Source organism: Scylla paramamosain, chromosome 23, assembly GCF_035594125.1.
Source record: "Scylla paramamosain isolate STU-SP2022 chromosome 23, ASM3559412v1, whole genome shotgun sequence".
Lineage (NCBI taxonomy): Eukaryota > Metazoa > Arthropoda > Malacostraca > Decapoda > Portunidae > Scylla > Scylla paramamosain.
Window position 1 is genome coordinate 1,045,486 of NC_087173.1, and position 18,333 is coordinate 1,063,818.

General features: G+C 41.6%; 2 protein-coding genes across 2 annotated transcripts in view; both read right to left on the reverse strand.

The window, feature by feature from the left end:
* The window catches only part of LOC135112432 (cilia- and flagella-associated protein 251-like), a 9,492-nt gene extending 6,077 nt beyond the window's left edge, over positions 1 to 3,415 (reverse strand). The window contains exon 1 of the mRNA XM_064026894.1: positions 2,527 to 3,415. Coding sequence (XP_063882964.1) covers positions 2,527 to 3,415 — 889 coding nt within the window. The remainder of the gene's footprint in view (positions 1 to 2,526) is intronic.
* Positions 3,416 to 10,549: 7,134 nt separating this feature from the next.
* LOC135111977 (glutamic acid-rich protein-like) lies at positions 10,550 to 17,308 on the reverse strand. Its single transcript, XM_064025715.1, has one exon. It carries the CDS (start codon positions 15,396 to 15,398, stop codon positions 14,241 to 14,243), a length of 1,158 nt encoding a protein of 385 aa, XP_063881785.1. The 5' UTR covers positions 15,399 to 17,308; the 3' UTR covers positions 10,550 to 14,240.
* Positions 17,309 to 18,333: the final 1,025 nt, after the last annotated feature.

Genomic DNA, 18,333 nt, shown 5'->3' on the forward strand with positions numbered 1-18,333 from the left:
TCTTCGAGCGATATCACTCTCTGCATCCTTCTCTTCCTCCTCTTCTTCGAGGGATATCGCTCTCTGCATCCTTCTCTTCCTCCTCTTCTTCGAGGAATATCACTCTCTGTATCCTTCTCTTCCTCCTCTTCTTCGAGAGATATCACTCTCTGCATCCTTCTCTTCCTCATCTTCTTCGAGGGATATCACTCTCTGCATCCTTCTTTTCCTCGTCTTCTTTCGAAGGATATCACTCTGCATCCGTCTCTTCCTCCTCTTCTTCGAGGGATATCACTCTCTGCATCCTTCTCTTCCTCTTCTTCGAGCGATATCACTCTCTGCATCCTTCTCTTCCTCCTCTTCTTCGAGGGATATCGCTCTCTGCATCCTTCTCTTCCTCCTCTTCTTCGAGGAATATCACTCTCTGTATCCTTCTCTTCCTCCTCTTCTTCGAGAGATATCACTCTCTGCATCCTTCTCTTCCTCCTCTTCTTCGAGGGATATCACTCTCTGCATCCTTCTTTTCCTCGTCTTTTTTCGAGGGATATCACTCTGCATCCGTCTCTTCCTCCTCTTCTTCGAGGGATATCACTCTCTGCATCCTTCTCTTCTTCCTCTTCTTCAAAGGATATCACTCTGCATCCTTCTCTTCCTTTTCTTCTTCATTCTGCATCCTTCTCATCCTCTTCTTCACAATGCATTCTTTTTTTCCTCTTCTAAGGATATCACTCTTTGCATCAATTGCTTCATCTTTTTGTTCACTCTGTATCCTTCTCTTCCTCCTCTTCTTCGAGAGATATCACTCTCTGCATCCTTCTCTTCCTCCTCTTCTTCGAGAGATATCACTCTGCATCCTTCTCTTCCTCCTCTTTTTCGAGGGATATCACTCTCTGTATCCTTCTCTACCTCCTCTTCTTCAAGGGATATCACTCTCCATCCTTCTCTTCCTCCTTTTCTTCGAGGGATATCACTCTCTGCATCCTTCTCTTCCTTCTCTTCTTCGAGGGATATCACTCTCTGCATCCTTCTCTTCCTCCTCTTCTTCGAGGGATATCACTCTGCATGCTTCTCTTCCTCTTCACAATGCATTCATTTTTTACTCTTCTTCTAAGGATATCACTCTTTGCATCGTTTTCTTCATCTTTTTTGTTCACTCTACATCCTTCTTTTCCTCCACTTTTTCGAGGGATATCACTCTCTCTATCCTTTTTCTCCTCTTCTTCATGGAATATCATTCGTTGCATCCTTCTCTTCCTCGTCTTTTTCGGAGGATATCACTCTGCATCCTTCTCTTTCTCTTCTTCTTCACTCTGCATCCTTCTCTTCCTCTTCTTCACTATGCATTCTTTTTTTTCCTTTTCTTCCAAGGATATCACTCTCTGCATCGTTTTCTTTTTTTTTCACTCTGCATCCTTCTCTTCCTCCTCTTCTTCAAATGATATCACTATCATTCCTACTTCTTCTCCTCTTCTTTCGGGAATATCATTCTCTGCATCCTTCTCTCCTATCCCTTTATCGGAGGATACCACTTTCTGCATCTTTCTCTTTCTCCTCTTTTTTGGAGCATATAACTTCTTGGAATGAATATCACTCTCTGCATCCTTCTCATCCTCTTCCTCCTCGTTGGATATCTCTCTCTCTGCATCCATTTCTTGCTCCTCTTTTTCGATGGATATCACTTCTCTTTTCCCTTTTTCACTTTTCATTCATCTCTTCCCTCCCTACTTCTGGGTAATTAACACTTTCTGCATACTTCTCTTTCTTCTGTTCTTCGAGGGATGTCTCTCTTCCTCTTCTTCTTCGACAGACATGTCACTCTCGACTTCCTCTGCTTTTTAACTTAGTCTTTGGAGGACGCGTCGCTCTTGGCTCCTATTCGCCTTTGTTGCTCTCGTGCTCAGCCTCGCCTGCTCTTCTTACTGGCTCCAGCCCCTTCCTCCTCTTTGCTCCGCTTTCGTTTCTCCTTCCTCTCTTTGCTTCCTCTCTTTGATATTGCCTCCACCTCAGCGTCTGACGCCTGTTCTTCCTCCTCTTCTGACCCGCCATTTTCGCTCGTTGTTTCCTCCTACTCTTCGTATTCAGAGTCTTTCTCCTCTTCTTCGTATTCGAAATCTTTTTTTTCGGATATTTCTTCTTCCTCCTCGTCTTCAAACTCTTCTTTCTCCTTTTCGTCTTCGTAGTCGTCCTCCTGTTCTTTGTGTTCATAGTTTTCATCATTGTCATCGTGTTTCGATTCTTCTTCCCTTTTTTCGTCTTCCGAATCTTCCCCGTATCGTTTCATTTTTTTACCACGTTGTGTAAACTCTTTTTTCTCTTCTTCCTCTCTCTTTCTTTTGTCATGCCTTTCCTTGTGCGACCCTTCTTCATAATTTTCTTCGTCATCGGATTCTTCTCCGTCTCCCCTCATTTTCTTTCCACGTTGTGTAGATTCTTCACCATTATCCTCTTTCTCTCTCTTTCTTTTATCATGAATCTCTTCGTGCCGCCATTCTTCATCATTTTCTTCGTGTCTGGAATCTTCTCTCTCTCGTCTCATTTTCTTTTCACGTTGCTTAAATTCTTCATCCTCCTCCTGTGTTTTTCTCTTTCCATGCTTGTGTTGGTGCCGCTCTTCTCCATTAGTCTCTTCCCTTTCAGACTGTTCCTCCTCATGTTCCGCCTCTTTTTGTTCTTCCTCCTCATCTTGCTCGGAGGAGGCGTCGCTCTCGTCCTCCATGTCTGACTCGCTCGTCGCCTCGGACTCGGGTTCGTATTCGGAGTCCTGCTCGTGGGAAGACTCTGGCTCAGACTCTTCCTCGGACGGAGTCTCCAGCTCGGACGATTCCTCGGACACGTAGTCGCTGCAGGAATCGGAGTCTTCATCCGTCTCCGTCTCGTAATCTGGGTCGTGTTCGTACGCCCCATACACACGTTCCTCTTCTTCGTCAGAACTCTCTTCCGTGCATTCGCTGTGCTCGCTGCTCTCTTCCTCATGAACGTCGTCTTGTAAATCTTCTTCCTCGTCCTCATCAGAACTGTAGACTCTTGCTTGTCGTCGCCGCCTCTTCTGATACCTCTTGCGCCTCTTTTCTTTCTGCTTCCTTCTCCTCTTGTCGTTCCCTCGTTCTCTGTGATGGCTGTGTTTGTGCTGCTCTTCTTCCCTCCTTCTCTTGTGCTCCCTCTTCCTGCAGCTGTCGTCCCTCTTCCTCTTTTTCTCTCGCTGGCGGCACTCTCTGTCGTACGCGTTTTTCTTCTTGGGGTCGCAGAGCGTCTCCACGGCGGCCTGGATACGCTGGAACTTGACCGTCGCCTCCCGCACGCTGGCCGGGTTCTTGTCCGGGTGGTGGAGGAGGGCGAGCCGCCGGTACGCTTTCCTGATTTCCTCGTGCGTGGCGCCGCGGCTCACGCCGAGGAGTGTGTAGTAATCGCTGTTATTGTTGTTGTCACTTGATGCCATTGCAGTTTATTTTGTCTGTGCTAGGCGGGTGTAAGTATACCCTTTCTCAATATTCTGCCAGTGTTAGGCGGGTGTAGGTATACCCTTTCTCAGTACCTGACATGGTTTGAGTGTTGAAACTGTCTTGGAGAGAGAGGTAGGAGTTAGGAAAGAGGGAGAGTGTTTCCAGCCAATCAGCATTCACCTTGCCATTGTGACTCCCACCAATCAGCGTTCTCTTTGCCATAATGACCACCACCAATATTAGATGAAGGTACTCGAAGATAAACCTTGCTTATTGGAAAACATAAACTTATTGGAAAACAAAGCGTTTGATTGAAGTGTTATAAAATAAATCTGCTAGCAATGAAAGCCTTGTTCGGCCAAAAAGTCGCTTTAACATCACGTGATGTATGATGAGGCGTAGGAGACGGCAATAGACGTGACACAGAGCAGAGAGGGTCAAGATGGCTAAAAACACACCTAGAAATTAATAACTTATATAACACTTACCAGTTCGGTTTTCGTAGTAATAGAGGCACCACACAAGCACTAGCAGTCATCACAGAACAAATAGCACACAATAAATCAGATAAAGGCCAGTGCCAAGTCATACTAAGAGACATATCTAAAGCTTTTGATCAAGTCTGGCACCTCGGTCTTAAGCATAAAATCCTACAACTACAACTCCCTATTACAATAGAAAAATTTTTATGCGACTTTTTATCTGATCGCACAGCATCCATTAAAGTTAATCATTACATTGGTCCTACATTTAATTTAAACTGCGGTGTACCACAAGGGAGTGTTCTGTCACCAACACTCTTCACAATTTACACCAATGATATTCAACAACCTATACAAACCCTTAACATCAGTTTCGCAGACGACATAACACAAATAATTGGCTACCCAGGAAGGTCCAAGAACATGCTCAATATAAAAACAGAGAGAGCAATAACAGCAATTAATAACTACGAAAGGAACTGGAAAATAAAAATCAATGTTAATAAATTCACCCCTCTGCACCTTGGAGCAAAACTTACCTTTCCACTCATCATTAACGAAGAAGAAATAGAATTTAAAAGTACCGGCAAATGCCTTGGTCTAACCATAACTACAGGTGGCTACTACAAACATATACAGGAGCGTAAAAATATAGCAATAGCATCACTACAAAAACTCTACAAGTTACATAACATGCCAGAGAAAATAAAAATACACTTAGTAAAAGCACTAATACTACCAATACTTGATTACCCTCCAATCCCTATACACACAATGAGCAATAACCAAATTAGCAAACTTCAAAAAGTTCAAAACAAAGCACTTAGATTTGCAACAAATCAGAAACACCCTTACACCATGACAACAGAACAAGTACACATACACACCAAAACAACACCTCTCAATATACGTCTACACTACAGAGCAAAGACAATTTGGGAAAAAATTGATGAGTTGGGCCTGCCTATCTATCAAAGCCTAAAAGACAACTCAGATCAAATAGTAAAATACCACCGTGATTTCCCTAGCAGCCTACAGGCATGCAAAACAACACCCAACCCAGTCTATTAACAAACCGAAAAATAAGGAAAGATACTCACCTTAAAACACTTACCTTTACTCACTGTATTCCTGAAGATGGCCAAACACAAAAACTCAGCACACACGGGGCATCTGAAAAGGAAAGAATATTATGTAACTCCAACACACTAAACAGCACACACACACACACATGCTTCACATGGGACTCGTAGCTGGCCTCCTCTCTCCCCACTCCGCGCCCTGAGTCGGCGGTGTGGCGGTATGCCACGCCGGTGTTCACCACACCGTAGTGCACAGCCGAGGGGTACTGGCCACTGGTAGGGCTTGCTGGCCCCCAGCAAGCGGTAGATGGGGAGGGGGTTGCACCTCATCCTGAGTCGCCGACACCCGGGGACCTACCTATAGGGGGTAAGAGTTGTGTGGTGTCGGCGAGGGAGTAGTGGTAGAGTCTCTCTCGACTCGCCTGCGGTGTAACAGGGAGAACAATCGCGGCCCGTGCCATCACATGAAGTCAGCACACAGAACACAAACATTCTCACAAACACATAATACACAGTATAACATCAATAAGTAAAATAGCAAGGTGGACAGCCCACCATCTTTAATCTTATACTTCTTTCATTATTTCTCACTATCCTCTTATACTCATATTATTCTTCCTTCACCCATCTTTTCTATAAATATAGATAGATAGATAGGGCAAGCTGGAAAGTTTTCGCAAATTTAGAGCCTAACAGTCCAGAGTAAAATTTCAGTGTATTGACAGATGTAGCATTGCGTACTTGTAGGATGTGCTTTCTCATTGAATACTAATTGTGTGAACAAATTCCATTCGGAAATGTAATGCGAAGTGTTTGGAGATACTTAATATAATTTATGTGAAAGCAAATAAATCCAATTTTAAGGAACTTTTTTTTGTCACAGTTACATAGAAAAACAAGCCAAAACAGACCTTGCGATCCTTACGACGTTACCTGACCTAGGACTACTAAGGTGATTGTAGAAGAAAGGACAGTAAAGCAGAAGGCTCTCTCCACACCTCCATTCCGTCCGGCATAAGCGGTACAGAAAAACGGGTCGCAAAAAAGTACCTTTTGTGGTTAGGAAAGGAAAAACCCGAAGGAAAATTTTATAGGTAAGAAAGAAAACAGATGGAATGAGGTGCCCCCATTTCTTGAAGGCAAGGCAAGATATTTGACAAGACGGCGTTTGAAAGTCTCTGCGGTATTAAAGTCTATCACGTCTCGAGGAGGCTTCTTCCATAGATTTTTTACTCGGTAAAAAAAAAAAAAATTTGATTCATGAGAGCTAATAGATTTTCCAACAATTATGTAACTGTTTCCTCGCGTGAAATTTGAAGAGTCTATCGTGAAATATTTACTGCAGTCCATGTTACCAATGCCTTTAATGATTTGAAACACCTGTATTAAGTCACCTCTTAGGCTTGTTTGTTTCAGTGGGAAAAGATTTAATTCTTTAAGACGCTCTTCGTATGATTTTTTTTTTTTTATTACTCTACGCTAAATTCGTTTTAAATTTTATTTTATTTTTTTCTGGTAATAGGAGCACCATGCCTGAGCGCACTATTCCAAAAGGGAACTGACTAAAAAGTTATACAAAGTAAAGATAATATCCTTAAATTTATATTCAAAAGATCTGTCGATTAAGCCAATTATTTTGTTCGCTTTCTTTACGCCTTCTGAACATTGTTGGCTAGGTTCTAAGCTACTCGATATTGCTCCTCCTAAATCAGTTTCGATGTCAAGGAAGAGAACAGGTCCTAAGACTGATCTTTGTGCCACCCCGCTGGTTACGGTAGTCCACTTGGATGCTTTTCCATTCATTACTACTTTTACACTTTTCTACGGTTTTGTACACAGTTTTCAACTCAACACGTCGCCTTGGATGGCGTGTGATTTTAGTTTCATTACTGAGCGTTTGCTGGGGACTTCGTTGAAAGAGTTTTGAAAATCAAGATATATTATATCTACCGCTTTATTCTCATCATACTGGTTCAGAATATCATAGGAGAAATCTATGAGTCTCTTCAAACAAGAGAATTTGTTTCGTAAGTCGTGTTGAGTATTTTTAGTAAGTTGGTTTCTTATAAATGATTAACGAGTTTATCTCTCATTAGTGCTTCAAACATTTACCTTGCGAGTGAATTAAACTGATTGACCGGTAATTACATGGTAAAGATTTATTTCCTTTTTTTGAAAATCAGAGTTACGTTAGCAAGCTTCCACTCATCTGGCACTGTACCGGAGTGCAGGAATTTATTGGACAATACGATCAGTGGTTTACCCAGTTCGGATTTCGCTTCTTTTAAGACGCGGGGTGCGATCTTGTCAGGCGCGGGTTACCTGCTTGCTTTAGGGTTATCAGTGCATTTCGACAAGTCACTAAGTAGCATCATACTGATGCTACTTAGGAGGTCGTTCGTATTATTTTGGAGTGCTGGCACTGTAGGGATGTCACCCAGGTCTTCTACTGTAAATACTGAGGCAATCATAGTGTTTAGAATGTTACTAATTTGCTCCTCGTCGTTGGTGTAATCTCCATTATCGTCAATTAATGGTCCAATAGTTGAAGTAATCACTCCCAATTGCCTGATAAAGGTATAAAATTAATACACTTACGTTTTTCTCTGGTTCACAACATGTAACTCGGTGAACCTTTTGGTGTGTTCGATTAACCTCTTTGCTTTACGTCTTAACTCAAGGAATCTACTGCGTTTGTTATGGGCATCCCTCTTGGCGCGCAAGCATTCAGCTGTCTGAGTGTTCCACCACTTAGGCTTAACGTTTTGAGTGGGACGACGATTTTTCATAGGTACGCACTCTTGCACTGCTCTTAAGTATCTATCCATGAAAAATTTCTAGTGAGCTTTAATATCTGCGGTGGTACGTGAGTGAGTCCAGTCCATTTGGTTAAGTACTGATTTTTGTTGATAAAAATATCTTTTCCTGTAGTTAGGGTTGAGTCCTTAGGCATCATGTTTCTCTTTCTTTTCCTCTTTTTTTGTCTTCCTACTCCTCGTCCTTCTATTCTTCTTCCGACTCTATGTCTTCCGATTCTCTGTCTCTTCTCATTTAGTTTTGACACTTCTTCATCTCCTCCTGCGTCTTTCTTTTGACGTGCCCCTTCTCTTGTCGCATTTCTTCATCATTCTTTTTTTTTTTTTTAGACAGTTCCTTCTCTTCTTCATGACCAGATTAAGTTTTACTCTGTATCTTATCTTCCTCATCTTCTTGGAGGGACACTCTCTGCATCAATCCCTTTCTCCTCTTCTTCTCCCTGCATTCTTCTCTTCCTTCTCTTCTTCACACTGCATCCTTCTCTTCCTCCTCTTCCTCGAAGGATATCACTCTCTCCATCCTTGTCTTCCTCCTCTTCTTCACTCTGCATCTTTCTCTTCCTCTTCATCTTCACTCTACATCCTTCTCTTACTCTTCTTCGCTCTGCGTCCTTCTCTTCCTCCCCTATATCGAAGTATATCACTCTCTCCATCCTTCTCTTCCTCCTCCTTTTCGGAGGATATCACTCTCTGCATCCATCTCTTTCTCCTCTTCTTCTCTCTGCATCCTCCTCTTCTTCCTCTTCTTCACTCTGCATCCTTCTCTTTCTCCTCTTCTTTGAGGGATATCACTCTTTTTTCCTGCACTTCCTCTTCTTCTTCATTCTGCATCTATCTTTTCCTGTCATCTTCACTCTGCATCCTTCTGTTCCTCTTCTTCTTCACTCTGCATTCTTCTCTTCCTCTTTTTTTCACTCAGCATCCTTCTCGTTCTTTTTTTCGGGGGATTTCACTCTCTGCATCCTTCTCTTTGTCAACCTTTTTGGTGGATATCATTCTGCATCCTTCTGCTCCTCTTCTTCGTATGGATATCACTCTCTGCATCCTTCTCTTCCTCTTCTTCTTTCGAGGAATATCAAGATCATCCTTCTCTTCCTCCTCTTTTTCATATGATATCACTCTCTGCATCCATTTCTTGCTCCTCTTTTTCGAGTAATATCACTCTTTGCATCCCTTTCTTCTTCCTCTTCGCAGGATATCACACTCTGCATCCATTTCTTGCTCCTGTTTTTCGAGGTATATCACTCTCTACATCAGTGCTTTGCAGACTTTTTCCAATATTTAACCATTTTTGACATACTATCTTCACGGCCCTTCTCCCCAATCTACATCTCGTGACTACAGTGACTGTCCGTAGTCCTACATTTATTTTGGTTTATTATGAAAAAGTCTCCGGCAATAACTGTAACTTTAAGCATTTCACCTCATTTTTTTTTTTTTTTCTGACTGGCTGTTCTAGTGTGGTGGGCCTTGGGATTTTTCTGTTAACATAGTCTTAGCTTATGGCTCCCAAAATTTTCCTGTGTGATCCCCCATTGGGCCATGACCTCCAGTTTGGAAAGCATGTCATGTCTAGAAATATTACACTTCACGCACAGGAAGCAAAAATCTGGTCACCATTACACTTGGACGATCATTATATCTATAAAAATCTAATTCATGCTCAAATAAACATAGAAAGATACAATAAAATTTTTCCGAGCAGTTTATCTAGTATGCAAACTTCCCCGACTCCTCAATCACACAAAACCACACCTCAGTTGATGAAACACCTCTCCACACTGCCATGAATAATCCCTCTGTTTACACTTAACAAGTCAGTACTTATCACTACTTCTTACTTTCGCAATGCAGTCCAGAGTAAAATGTAAAGGTTATGTATTGACAGAGGTAGCATTGGGTACTTGTAGGATGTGCTTCTTCATTGAATACTAATTGTGTGAACAAATTCGATTCGAAAATGTAATGCAAAATGTTTGGTGACAGTTAAAATAATATATCTGGAAGAAAATGAATCCATTTTTAAGTAACATTTTGTCACATAGTTATATAGAAAAGCAGGTCACAAAAGACCTTGTGGTCAACAGGAGGAGACCTTACCTAGAACTACTAAGGTGATAATAGAAGAAAACGAGAGTAAAGCACTCCCTCCGCCATAAGCCGTACAAAATAAACAGGCCGGAAAGAACTACCTTAAGGGGTTAGAAAAGAAAACACCCGATGAAAATTTTATAGGAAAAAAAATAGATGAAATGAGGTGCCCCCATTTCATGAAGGCATTTAATTTAAGGAATTTAATCACTAACTACCAAACGCTGTTAGCCACGAATTGCAGGCAAAATATTTGACAAGACGGCGTTTCAAAGTCTATAGGGTATTGGAGTTCATCACGTCTCGAGGAAGCCCATTCCACAGATTTACTGCATGGTAGGAAAAAAAAAAAAAAAAAGACTCAGAGTTAAAGTATTTCCAGTAATTTTGCAACCGTTTCCTCGCGTGTAATTTGAAGAGAATATTGTGAGATATTAACTACAGTCCATGTTATCAATGCCTTTGATAATTTTAAACACCTTTATAAGTCACCTTTGTGTTAATGGGAATATATTTAATTCTTTAAGACGTTCTTCGTATGAATTTTTTTTTTTTTTTTTTAGGCTTGGTATCATTTTTGTTACTCTGCGCTGAACTCGTTCTATATTATCAGTGTCTTTTTGGTAATAGGAGAACCATGCCTGAACGCAGTATTTCCAAAAGAGTAAAGATTTATACAAAGTGAGGATTGTAGCCTTAGATTTATATTCAAAAGATCTGCTTATTAAGCCAATTATTTTATTCACTTTCTTTACGACTTCTAAACTTTGCTGGCTAGGTTTTAAGCTACTCGATATTGTTGTTTCTAAATATATTTTGCTTTCAATGCTTTTAAGTTGAGTATTATTTAAAAAATACTTTTGTTTTCTCTTTTTTATACCCTATGTGAAGCACTTTGCACTTATTCACATTAAAAATCATTTGCCGGGTTTACCCCCGCTCTGAAAACTTGTCTAGATTTTTTTGGGGCCATTTTTATTACTTGTTCGTTAGAGACTACGAAATTCGATATTTTGGTGTCATAACCAAACTTGGTTATCATATTGGTAACACCCTCACCTTTGTCGTTTATGTAAACATGAAGAGAACAGGTCCTAAGGCTGATCCCTGTGCCACCCCGCTGGCTACGTTAGTCCACTTGAATGCTTTTCCATTTATTACTACTCTTTGTTTACGGTTGTTTAGCCAGTTTTCACCCATCTCAACACGTCGCCTTGGATACCGTGTGAATTTAGTTTAATCAGTAAACGTTTATGGCGGACTTTGTCAAAGGTGTTTTGAAAATCAAGATATATTAAATCTACTGCTTTACTCTCATCATATTGGTTCAGAATATCATAGGAGAAATCGAAGACGCTCTTCAAACAAGAGCATTTGCTGCGGAAGTCGTGATGAGTATTTTTTAGTAAGTTGTTTTCTTCTAAGTGATGAACGAGTGTATCTCTTATTAGTGTTTCAAGCATTTACCTTACGACTGAATTAAGGTAAATGGCCGGTAATTATATGGTAAAGATTTATTGCCTTTTTTTTTTTAAATCGAAGTTACATTAGCAACCTTTCACTCATCTGGCACCGTACCGGACTGCAGAGATTTATCGGGCAAAATGATCAGTGGTTTGACCAATTCGGATTTCGCTTCTTTTAATATGCGGGGTGAGATCTTGTCAGGCGCGGGTGACGTTCTTACTTTAAGTTTATCGATACATTTTGATAAGTCACTTTGTCATACTGATGCTACTTAGGACGTCGTTGGTATTATTTTGAATTGTTGGCACCCTAGAAATGTCACTGAGGTCTTCTATTGTAAATGCTGAGGCAATCAATCAATCAATCATTGGGGTAATCTTCATTATCGTCAGTTATGGGTCCAATAGTTGAAGTAATCACTCTCTTTTGCCTGATGAAGTCATAAAATTACTACGGTTTCGTTTAACTCTGGTTCGCAACATGTACCTCGGTGAACCTTTTGGTGTGTTGATTAACCTCTTGGCTTTACGTCTTAAGGAATATACTGCGTTCCTCGTTATTACTGAAGGATTTTAATTTATTATGGGCATCCCTCTTGGCGCGCAAGCATTCAGCTGTCTGAGTGTTCCACCACTTAGGCTTAACGTTTTGAGTGGGACGACGATTTTTCATAGGTACGCACTCTTGCACTGCTCTTAAGTATCTATCCATGAAAAATTTACAATGAGCATCAATATCTGCGTTGGTACGTGAGTGAGTCCTCTCCATTTCCTTAAATACTGGTTTGAGTTAATAGTAATTTATTTTTCTGTAGACAGAGAGTTTCCTTTGAGTCCTTAGGCATGAAGTTCGTCCCTCTTTTCGTCTTTTTACTCTTTGTTCTTCTTTTTTTCTTACGACTCTATGTCTTTCCAATCTCTGTTTTCTCTCATTTACTGTTGACGTTGTCTAAACCCTTCTTCATCCTCCTCCTGTCTCTCTCTTTTGTCGTGCCCCTTCTCGTGTCGCATTTCTTTATCATTCTTTTCTTTTTCAGACTCCTTCTGCTATTCATGTCCAGATTAAGTGTTACTCTGCATCTTATCTTCCTCTTATTTTTTCGAAGGATATCACTCTGTACATCTTTCTCTTCCTCTTCTTCTTCACTATGCGTCCTTTTCTTCTACCTCTTATTCTGGGAGTATCATCTGCATCCATCTCTTCCTCCTTTTTTTTTTTTTAGAAGATACCACTCTCTGCATCCTTCTCCTCTTCTTCGGGGAATATTATTCTTTGCATTCTTCTCTTCCTCCTCTTCTTCGAGGGATATCACTCTCTGCATCCTTCTCTTCCTCTTCTTCGAGCGATATCACTCTCTGCATCCTTCTCTTCCTCCTCTTCTTGGAGGAATATCACTCTCTGCATCCTTCTCTTCCTCCTCTTCTTCGAGGGATATCACTCTCTGCATCCTTCTCTTCCTCCTCTTCCAGGAATATCACTCTCTGTATCCTTCTCTTCCTCCTCCTCTTCGAGAGATATCGCTCTCTGCATCCTTCTTTTCCTCCTCTCTTCTTCGAGGGATATCACTCTCTGCATCCTTCTCTTCCTCCTCTTCTTCGAGAGATATCACTCTCTGCATCCTTCTCTTCCTTCTCTTCTTCGAGGGATATCACTCTGCATCCTTCTCTTCCTCCTCTTCTTCGAGGGATATCACTCTGCATCCTTCTCTTCCTCCTCTTCTTCGAGGGATATCACTCTCTGCATCCTTCCCTTCCTCCTCTTCTTCGAGGGATATCACTCTCTCTATCCTTTTTCTTCTATTCTTCTTCAAGGAATATCATTCGTTGCATCCTTCTCTTCCTCCTCTTTTTCGGAAGATATCACTCTGCATCCTTCTCTTCCTCTTCTTCTTTAGTCTGCATCCTTCTCTTCCTCTTCTTCAATATGCATTCTTTTTTTTCTTCTTCTTCTAAGGATATCACTCTCTGCATCGTTTTCTTCTTCTTTTTCCTCACTCTGCATCCTTCTCTTCCTCCTCTTCTTCGAGGGATATCACTATCATTCCTTCTTCTTCTCTTTTTTGGGGAATATCATTCTCTGCATCCTTCTCTCCTATCTCTTTATCGGAGGATACCACTTTCTGCATCTTTCTCTTTCTCCTCTTTTTCGGAGCATATAACTTCTTGGAATGAATATCACTCTCTGCATCCTTCTCATCCTCCTCTTCTTCGTTGGATATCTCTCTCTCTGCATCCATTTCTTGCTCCTCTTTTTCGATGGATATCACTTCTCTTTTCCCTTTTTCACTTTTCATTCATCTCTTCCTTCCCTACTTCTGGGTAATTATCACTTTCTGCATACATCTCTTCCTTCTGCTCTTCGAGGGATGTCTCTCTTCCTCTTCTTCTTCGTCTCTTGTCACTCTCGACTTCCTCTGTTGTTTATCCTAGTCTTTGGAGGACGCGTCGCTCTTGGCTCCTATTCGTCTTTGTTGCTCTCGTGCTCAGCCTCGCCTGCTCTTCTTACTGGCTCCAGCCCCTTCCTCCTCTTTGCTCCGCTTTCGTTTCTGCTTCCTCTCACGCCCATCCTCTTCTTCTTCTTCTCTCTCACACTCTGATGTCGCCTCCACCTCAGCGTCTGACGCCTCCTCTTCCTCCTCTTCTCACCTGCCATTTTCGCTCGTTGTTTCCTCCTCCTCTTCGTATTCAGAGTCTTTCTCCTCTTCTTCGTATTCGAAATCTTCTTTTTCGGATATTTCTTCTTCCTCCTCGTCTTCAGACTCTTCATTCTCCTTTTCGTCTTCGTAGTCGTCTTCCTGTTCTTTGTGTTCATAGTTTTCGTCATTGTCATCGTGTTCCGATTCTTCTTCACTTTTTTCGTCTTCCGAATCTTGTCCGCATCATTTCATTTTTTTCCACGTTGTGTAAACTCTTTTTCCTCTTCTTCCTCTCTCTTTCTTTTGCCATGCCTTTCCTCGTGCGACCCTTCTTCATAATTTTCTTCGTCATCGGATTCTTCTACGTCTCCTCTCATTTTCTTTCCACGTTGTGTAAATTCTTCCCCATCATCTTCTTTCTCTCTCTTTCTTTTATCATGACTCTCTTCGTGCTGCGCTTCTTCATTACCTTCTTCGTGTTCGGAGTCTTCTCTCTCTTCTTTCATTTTCTTTTCACGTTGCCTAAATTCTTTATCCTCCTCCTGTATCTTTCTCTTTCCATGCCTGTGTTGGTGCCGCTCTTCTTCATTAGTCTCTTCGCTTTCAGACTGTTCTTTCTCATGTTCCGCCTCTTCCTGTTCTTCCTCCTCGTCGTGCTCGGAGGAGGCGTCCCTCTCGTCCCCCATGTATGACTCGCTCGTCGCCTCGTACTCGGATTCGTAATCGGAGTCCTGCTCGTGGGAAGACTCTGGCTCAGACTCTTCCTCTGACGGAGTCTCCAGCTCTGACGATTCCTCGCACTCGTAGTCGCTGCAGGAAGCGGAGTCTTCATCCGTCTCCGTCTCGTAATCTGGGTCGTGTTCGTACGCCCCATACACATGTTCCTCTTCTTCGTCAGAACTCTCTTCCGTGCATTCGCTGTGCTCGCTACTCTCTTCCTCATGAACGTCGTCTTGTAAATCTTCTTCCTCGTCTTCATCAGAACTGTAGACTCTTCCTTGCCGTCGCCGCCTCTTCTGATATCTCTTGCGCCTCTCCTCTTCCTGCTTCCTTCTCCTCTTGTCGTTCCCTCGTTCTCTGTGATGGCTGTGTTCGTGCTGCCCTTCTTCCCTCCTTCTCTTGTGCTCCCTCTCCCTGCAGCTGTCGTCCCTCTTCCTCTTATTCTCTCGCTGGCGGCACTCTCTGTCGTACGCGTTTTTCTTCTTGGGGTGGCAGAGCGTCTCCACGGCGGCCTGGATACGCTGGAACTTGACCGTCGCCTCCCGCACGCTGGCCGGGTTCTTGTCCGGGTGGTGGAGGAGGGCGAGCCGCCTGTACGCTTTCCTGATTTCCTCGGGCGTGGCGCCGCGGCTCACGCCGAGGAGTGTGTAGTAATCGCTGTTGTTGTTGTTGTCACTTGATGCCATTGTGGTTTATTCTGTCTGTGTTAGGCGGGTGTAAGTATACCCTTTCTCTATATTCTGCCTGTGTTAGACTGGTGTAGGTATATCCTTTCTCAGTACCTGACATGGTTTGAGTGTTGAAACTGTCTTGGAGAAAGAGGTAGGAGTTAGGAAAGAGGCAGAGTGTTTCCAGCCAATCAGCTTTCACCTTGCCATTGTGACTTCCACCAATCAGTTTTCTCTTTGCCATAATGACCACCACTATTATTAGATAAAGGTACTCGAAGATAAACCTTGCTCACAACTGGAAAATAAATCTGCTAGCAATGAAAGCCTTGTTGGGGCAAAAAGTCCTTTTAACATCGCGTGGTGTATTATGAGATGTAGGAGGCGGAAATAGACGGGACACACACCAGAGAGGGTCAACATGGGCAAGCCGCACAGTTTTCATAAGTATAGAGCCTAACAGTTGTAATGCAGTCCAGAGTAAAATGTAAAGGGTATGTTTTGAAAGATGTAGCATTGGGTATTATTAAATGCTAATTGCGTGAAGAAATTTTTTTCGGAAATGTAATGCAAAGTCTTATGGGATATGTAACATAATTTATTTGAAGAGAGATGAATCCAGTTTTGAGAAAGTTTTTGTTCCACAAAGATACATAGGAAAACAGGCCAGAAAAAACTCTGCAGTCCTCCCGAGGTGACCTGACCTAGGACTACTAAGGTGACAGTAGAAAAAAAAAGGACAGCAACTGAGAAGACTCTCTCCCCACTCTCCATTCTCTCTGGCATAAGCCGTACAGGAAAACAGGTCGAAAGGAAATACCGTACGGAGTTAGAGAAGGAAAAACCCGAAGTAAGTTTTAAAGGAAAGAAAGAAAATAGATGAAATGAGGTGCCCCCATTTCCTGAAGGCAAGGAAATTAATCACTAACAAACAAACGCTCTTAGCCGCTGATCGCAGGCAAAAAAAAAGATGGCGTTTAAAAGCCTCTGCGCTATTGCAGTCTATCACGTCTCGATGAAGCCCATTCCATCCATTTACTACTCGGAAAAAAATATATATTTTGATTCATAAGATTTGAAGGATTTCCTAACAATTTTGCAACTGTTTCCTCGCGTGTAATCTTAAGAGTGCATCGTGAAATATTTCCTGCAGTGCACGTTATCAATGCCTTTAATTATTTTAATCACCTGTATTAAGTCGCCTATCAGTCATATTTTTGTTAATAGAAATAGATTAAACTCTTTAAGACGCTCTTCATATGATTTGTTTCTTAGGCTTAGTATAATTTTTGTTACTCTACGATGAACTCTTTCTAATTTATCGATGTCTTTCCGGTAATAGGGGCACCATGCCTGAACGCAATATTCCGGAAAGGGACAGGCTAAAGAATTATATAAAGTGAGGATTGTATCCTTAGATTTATACTAAAAAGATCTGACGATTAAGCTAGTTAGTTATTTTCTTCTTTTTTTACGACTAGGTTTTAAGCTACTCAGTATTGTTATTCCTAAATCAATATCACTGTCAACGCTTTTAAGCTGGGTATTATATAGAATATACTTTGTTTTCTCATTTCTATATCCCATGTGAAGCACTTTGAAAGGTTTGTCCGCACTATGACAACTTCTCTAGATTTTTTTAGCATTTCTATTCCTTGTTCGTTAGAGATCTTGGAATTCGCTTTTTTGGTGTCATCAGCAAACTTCGATATTATACTGGTAACACCCTCGTCTATGTCGTTTATGTTAACAAGGAAGAGAACAGGTCCTAAGACTGATCCCTGTGCCACCCCGCTGGTTACGTTAGTCCACTTGGATGCTTTTCCATTTATTACTAATCTTTTGTTTACGGTTGTTTAGCCAGTTTTTAACCCATCTCAACACGTCGCCTTGGATACCGTATGATTTTAGTTTCATCAGTAAATGTTTGTGGGGGACATTGTCAAAGGCGTTTTGAAAATCAAGATATATTATATCTACTGCTTTACTCTCATCATATTGGTTCAGAATATCATAGGAGAAATCTAAGAGGTTCGTCAAACAAGAGCATTTGCTGCGGAAGCCGTGTTGAGTATTTTTAAGCAAGTTGTTTTCTTCTAAGTGATTAACGAGTGTATCTCTTATTAGTGTTTCAAGCATTAACCTTACGACTGAGTTAAGCTGATTGGCTGGTAATTACATGGTAAAAATTTACTGCTTTTTTTGAAGATCAGAGTTACGTTAGCAAGCTAAGTGGCACTGTACCGGACTGCAGGGATTTGTTGAACAATACGATCACTGGTTTAACTAATTCGGATTCCGCTTTTAAGATTCGGGATGAGATCGTGTTAGGCGCGGATGATTTTCTTACTTTAAGTTTATCAATGCATTTTGACAAGTCACTTTCTGTTATAGTTATGCTGCTTAGGACGTCGTTGTTATTAATTTGTGCTGCTGGCACCGTAGGGATGTCACTGAGGTCTTCTGCTGTAAATACTGATGCAAAGAAAGTGTTTACAGTGTTACTAATTTGCTCCTCGTCGTTGGTGTAATCTCCATTATCATCAATTATGGGACCAATAGTTGAAGTAATCACTCTGTTTTGCCTGATAGAGCTATAAAATTCCTTCTTGTTTGTTTAACTCTGGTTCACATCTAACTCGGTAAACAGTTTGGTGTGTTTCATTAACCTCTTTGCTTTACGTCTTAACTCAAGGAATCTACTGCGTTCCTCGTTATTACTGAAGGATTTTAATTTGTTATGGGCATCCCTCTTGGCGCACAAGCATTCAGCTGTCTGAGTGTTCCACCTCTTAGGCTTAACGTTTTGAGTGGGACGACGATTTTTCATAGGTACGCACTCTTGCACTGCTCTTAAGTATCTATCCATAAAAAATTTCCAATGAGCATCAATATCTGCGGTGGTACGTGAGTGAGTCCTCTCCATTTCCTTAAATACTGGTTTGAGTTAATA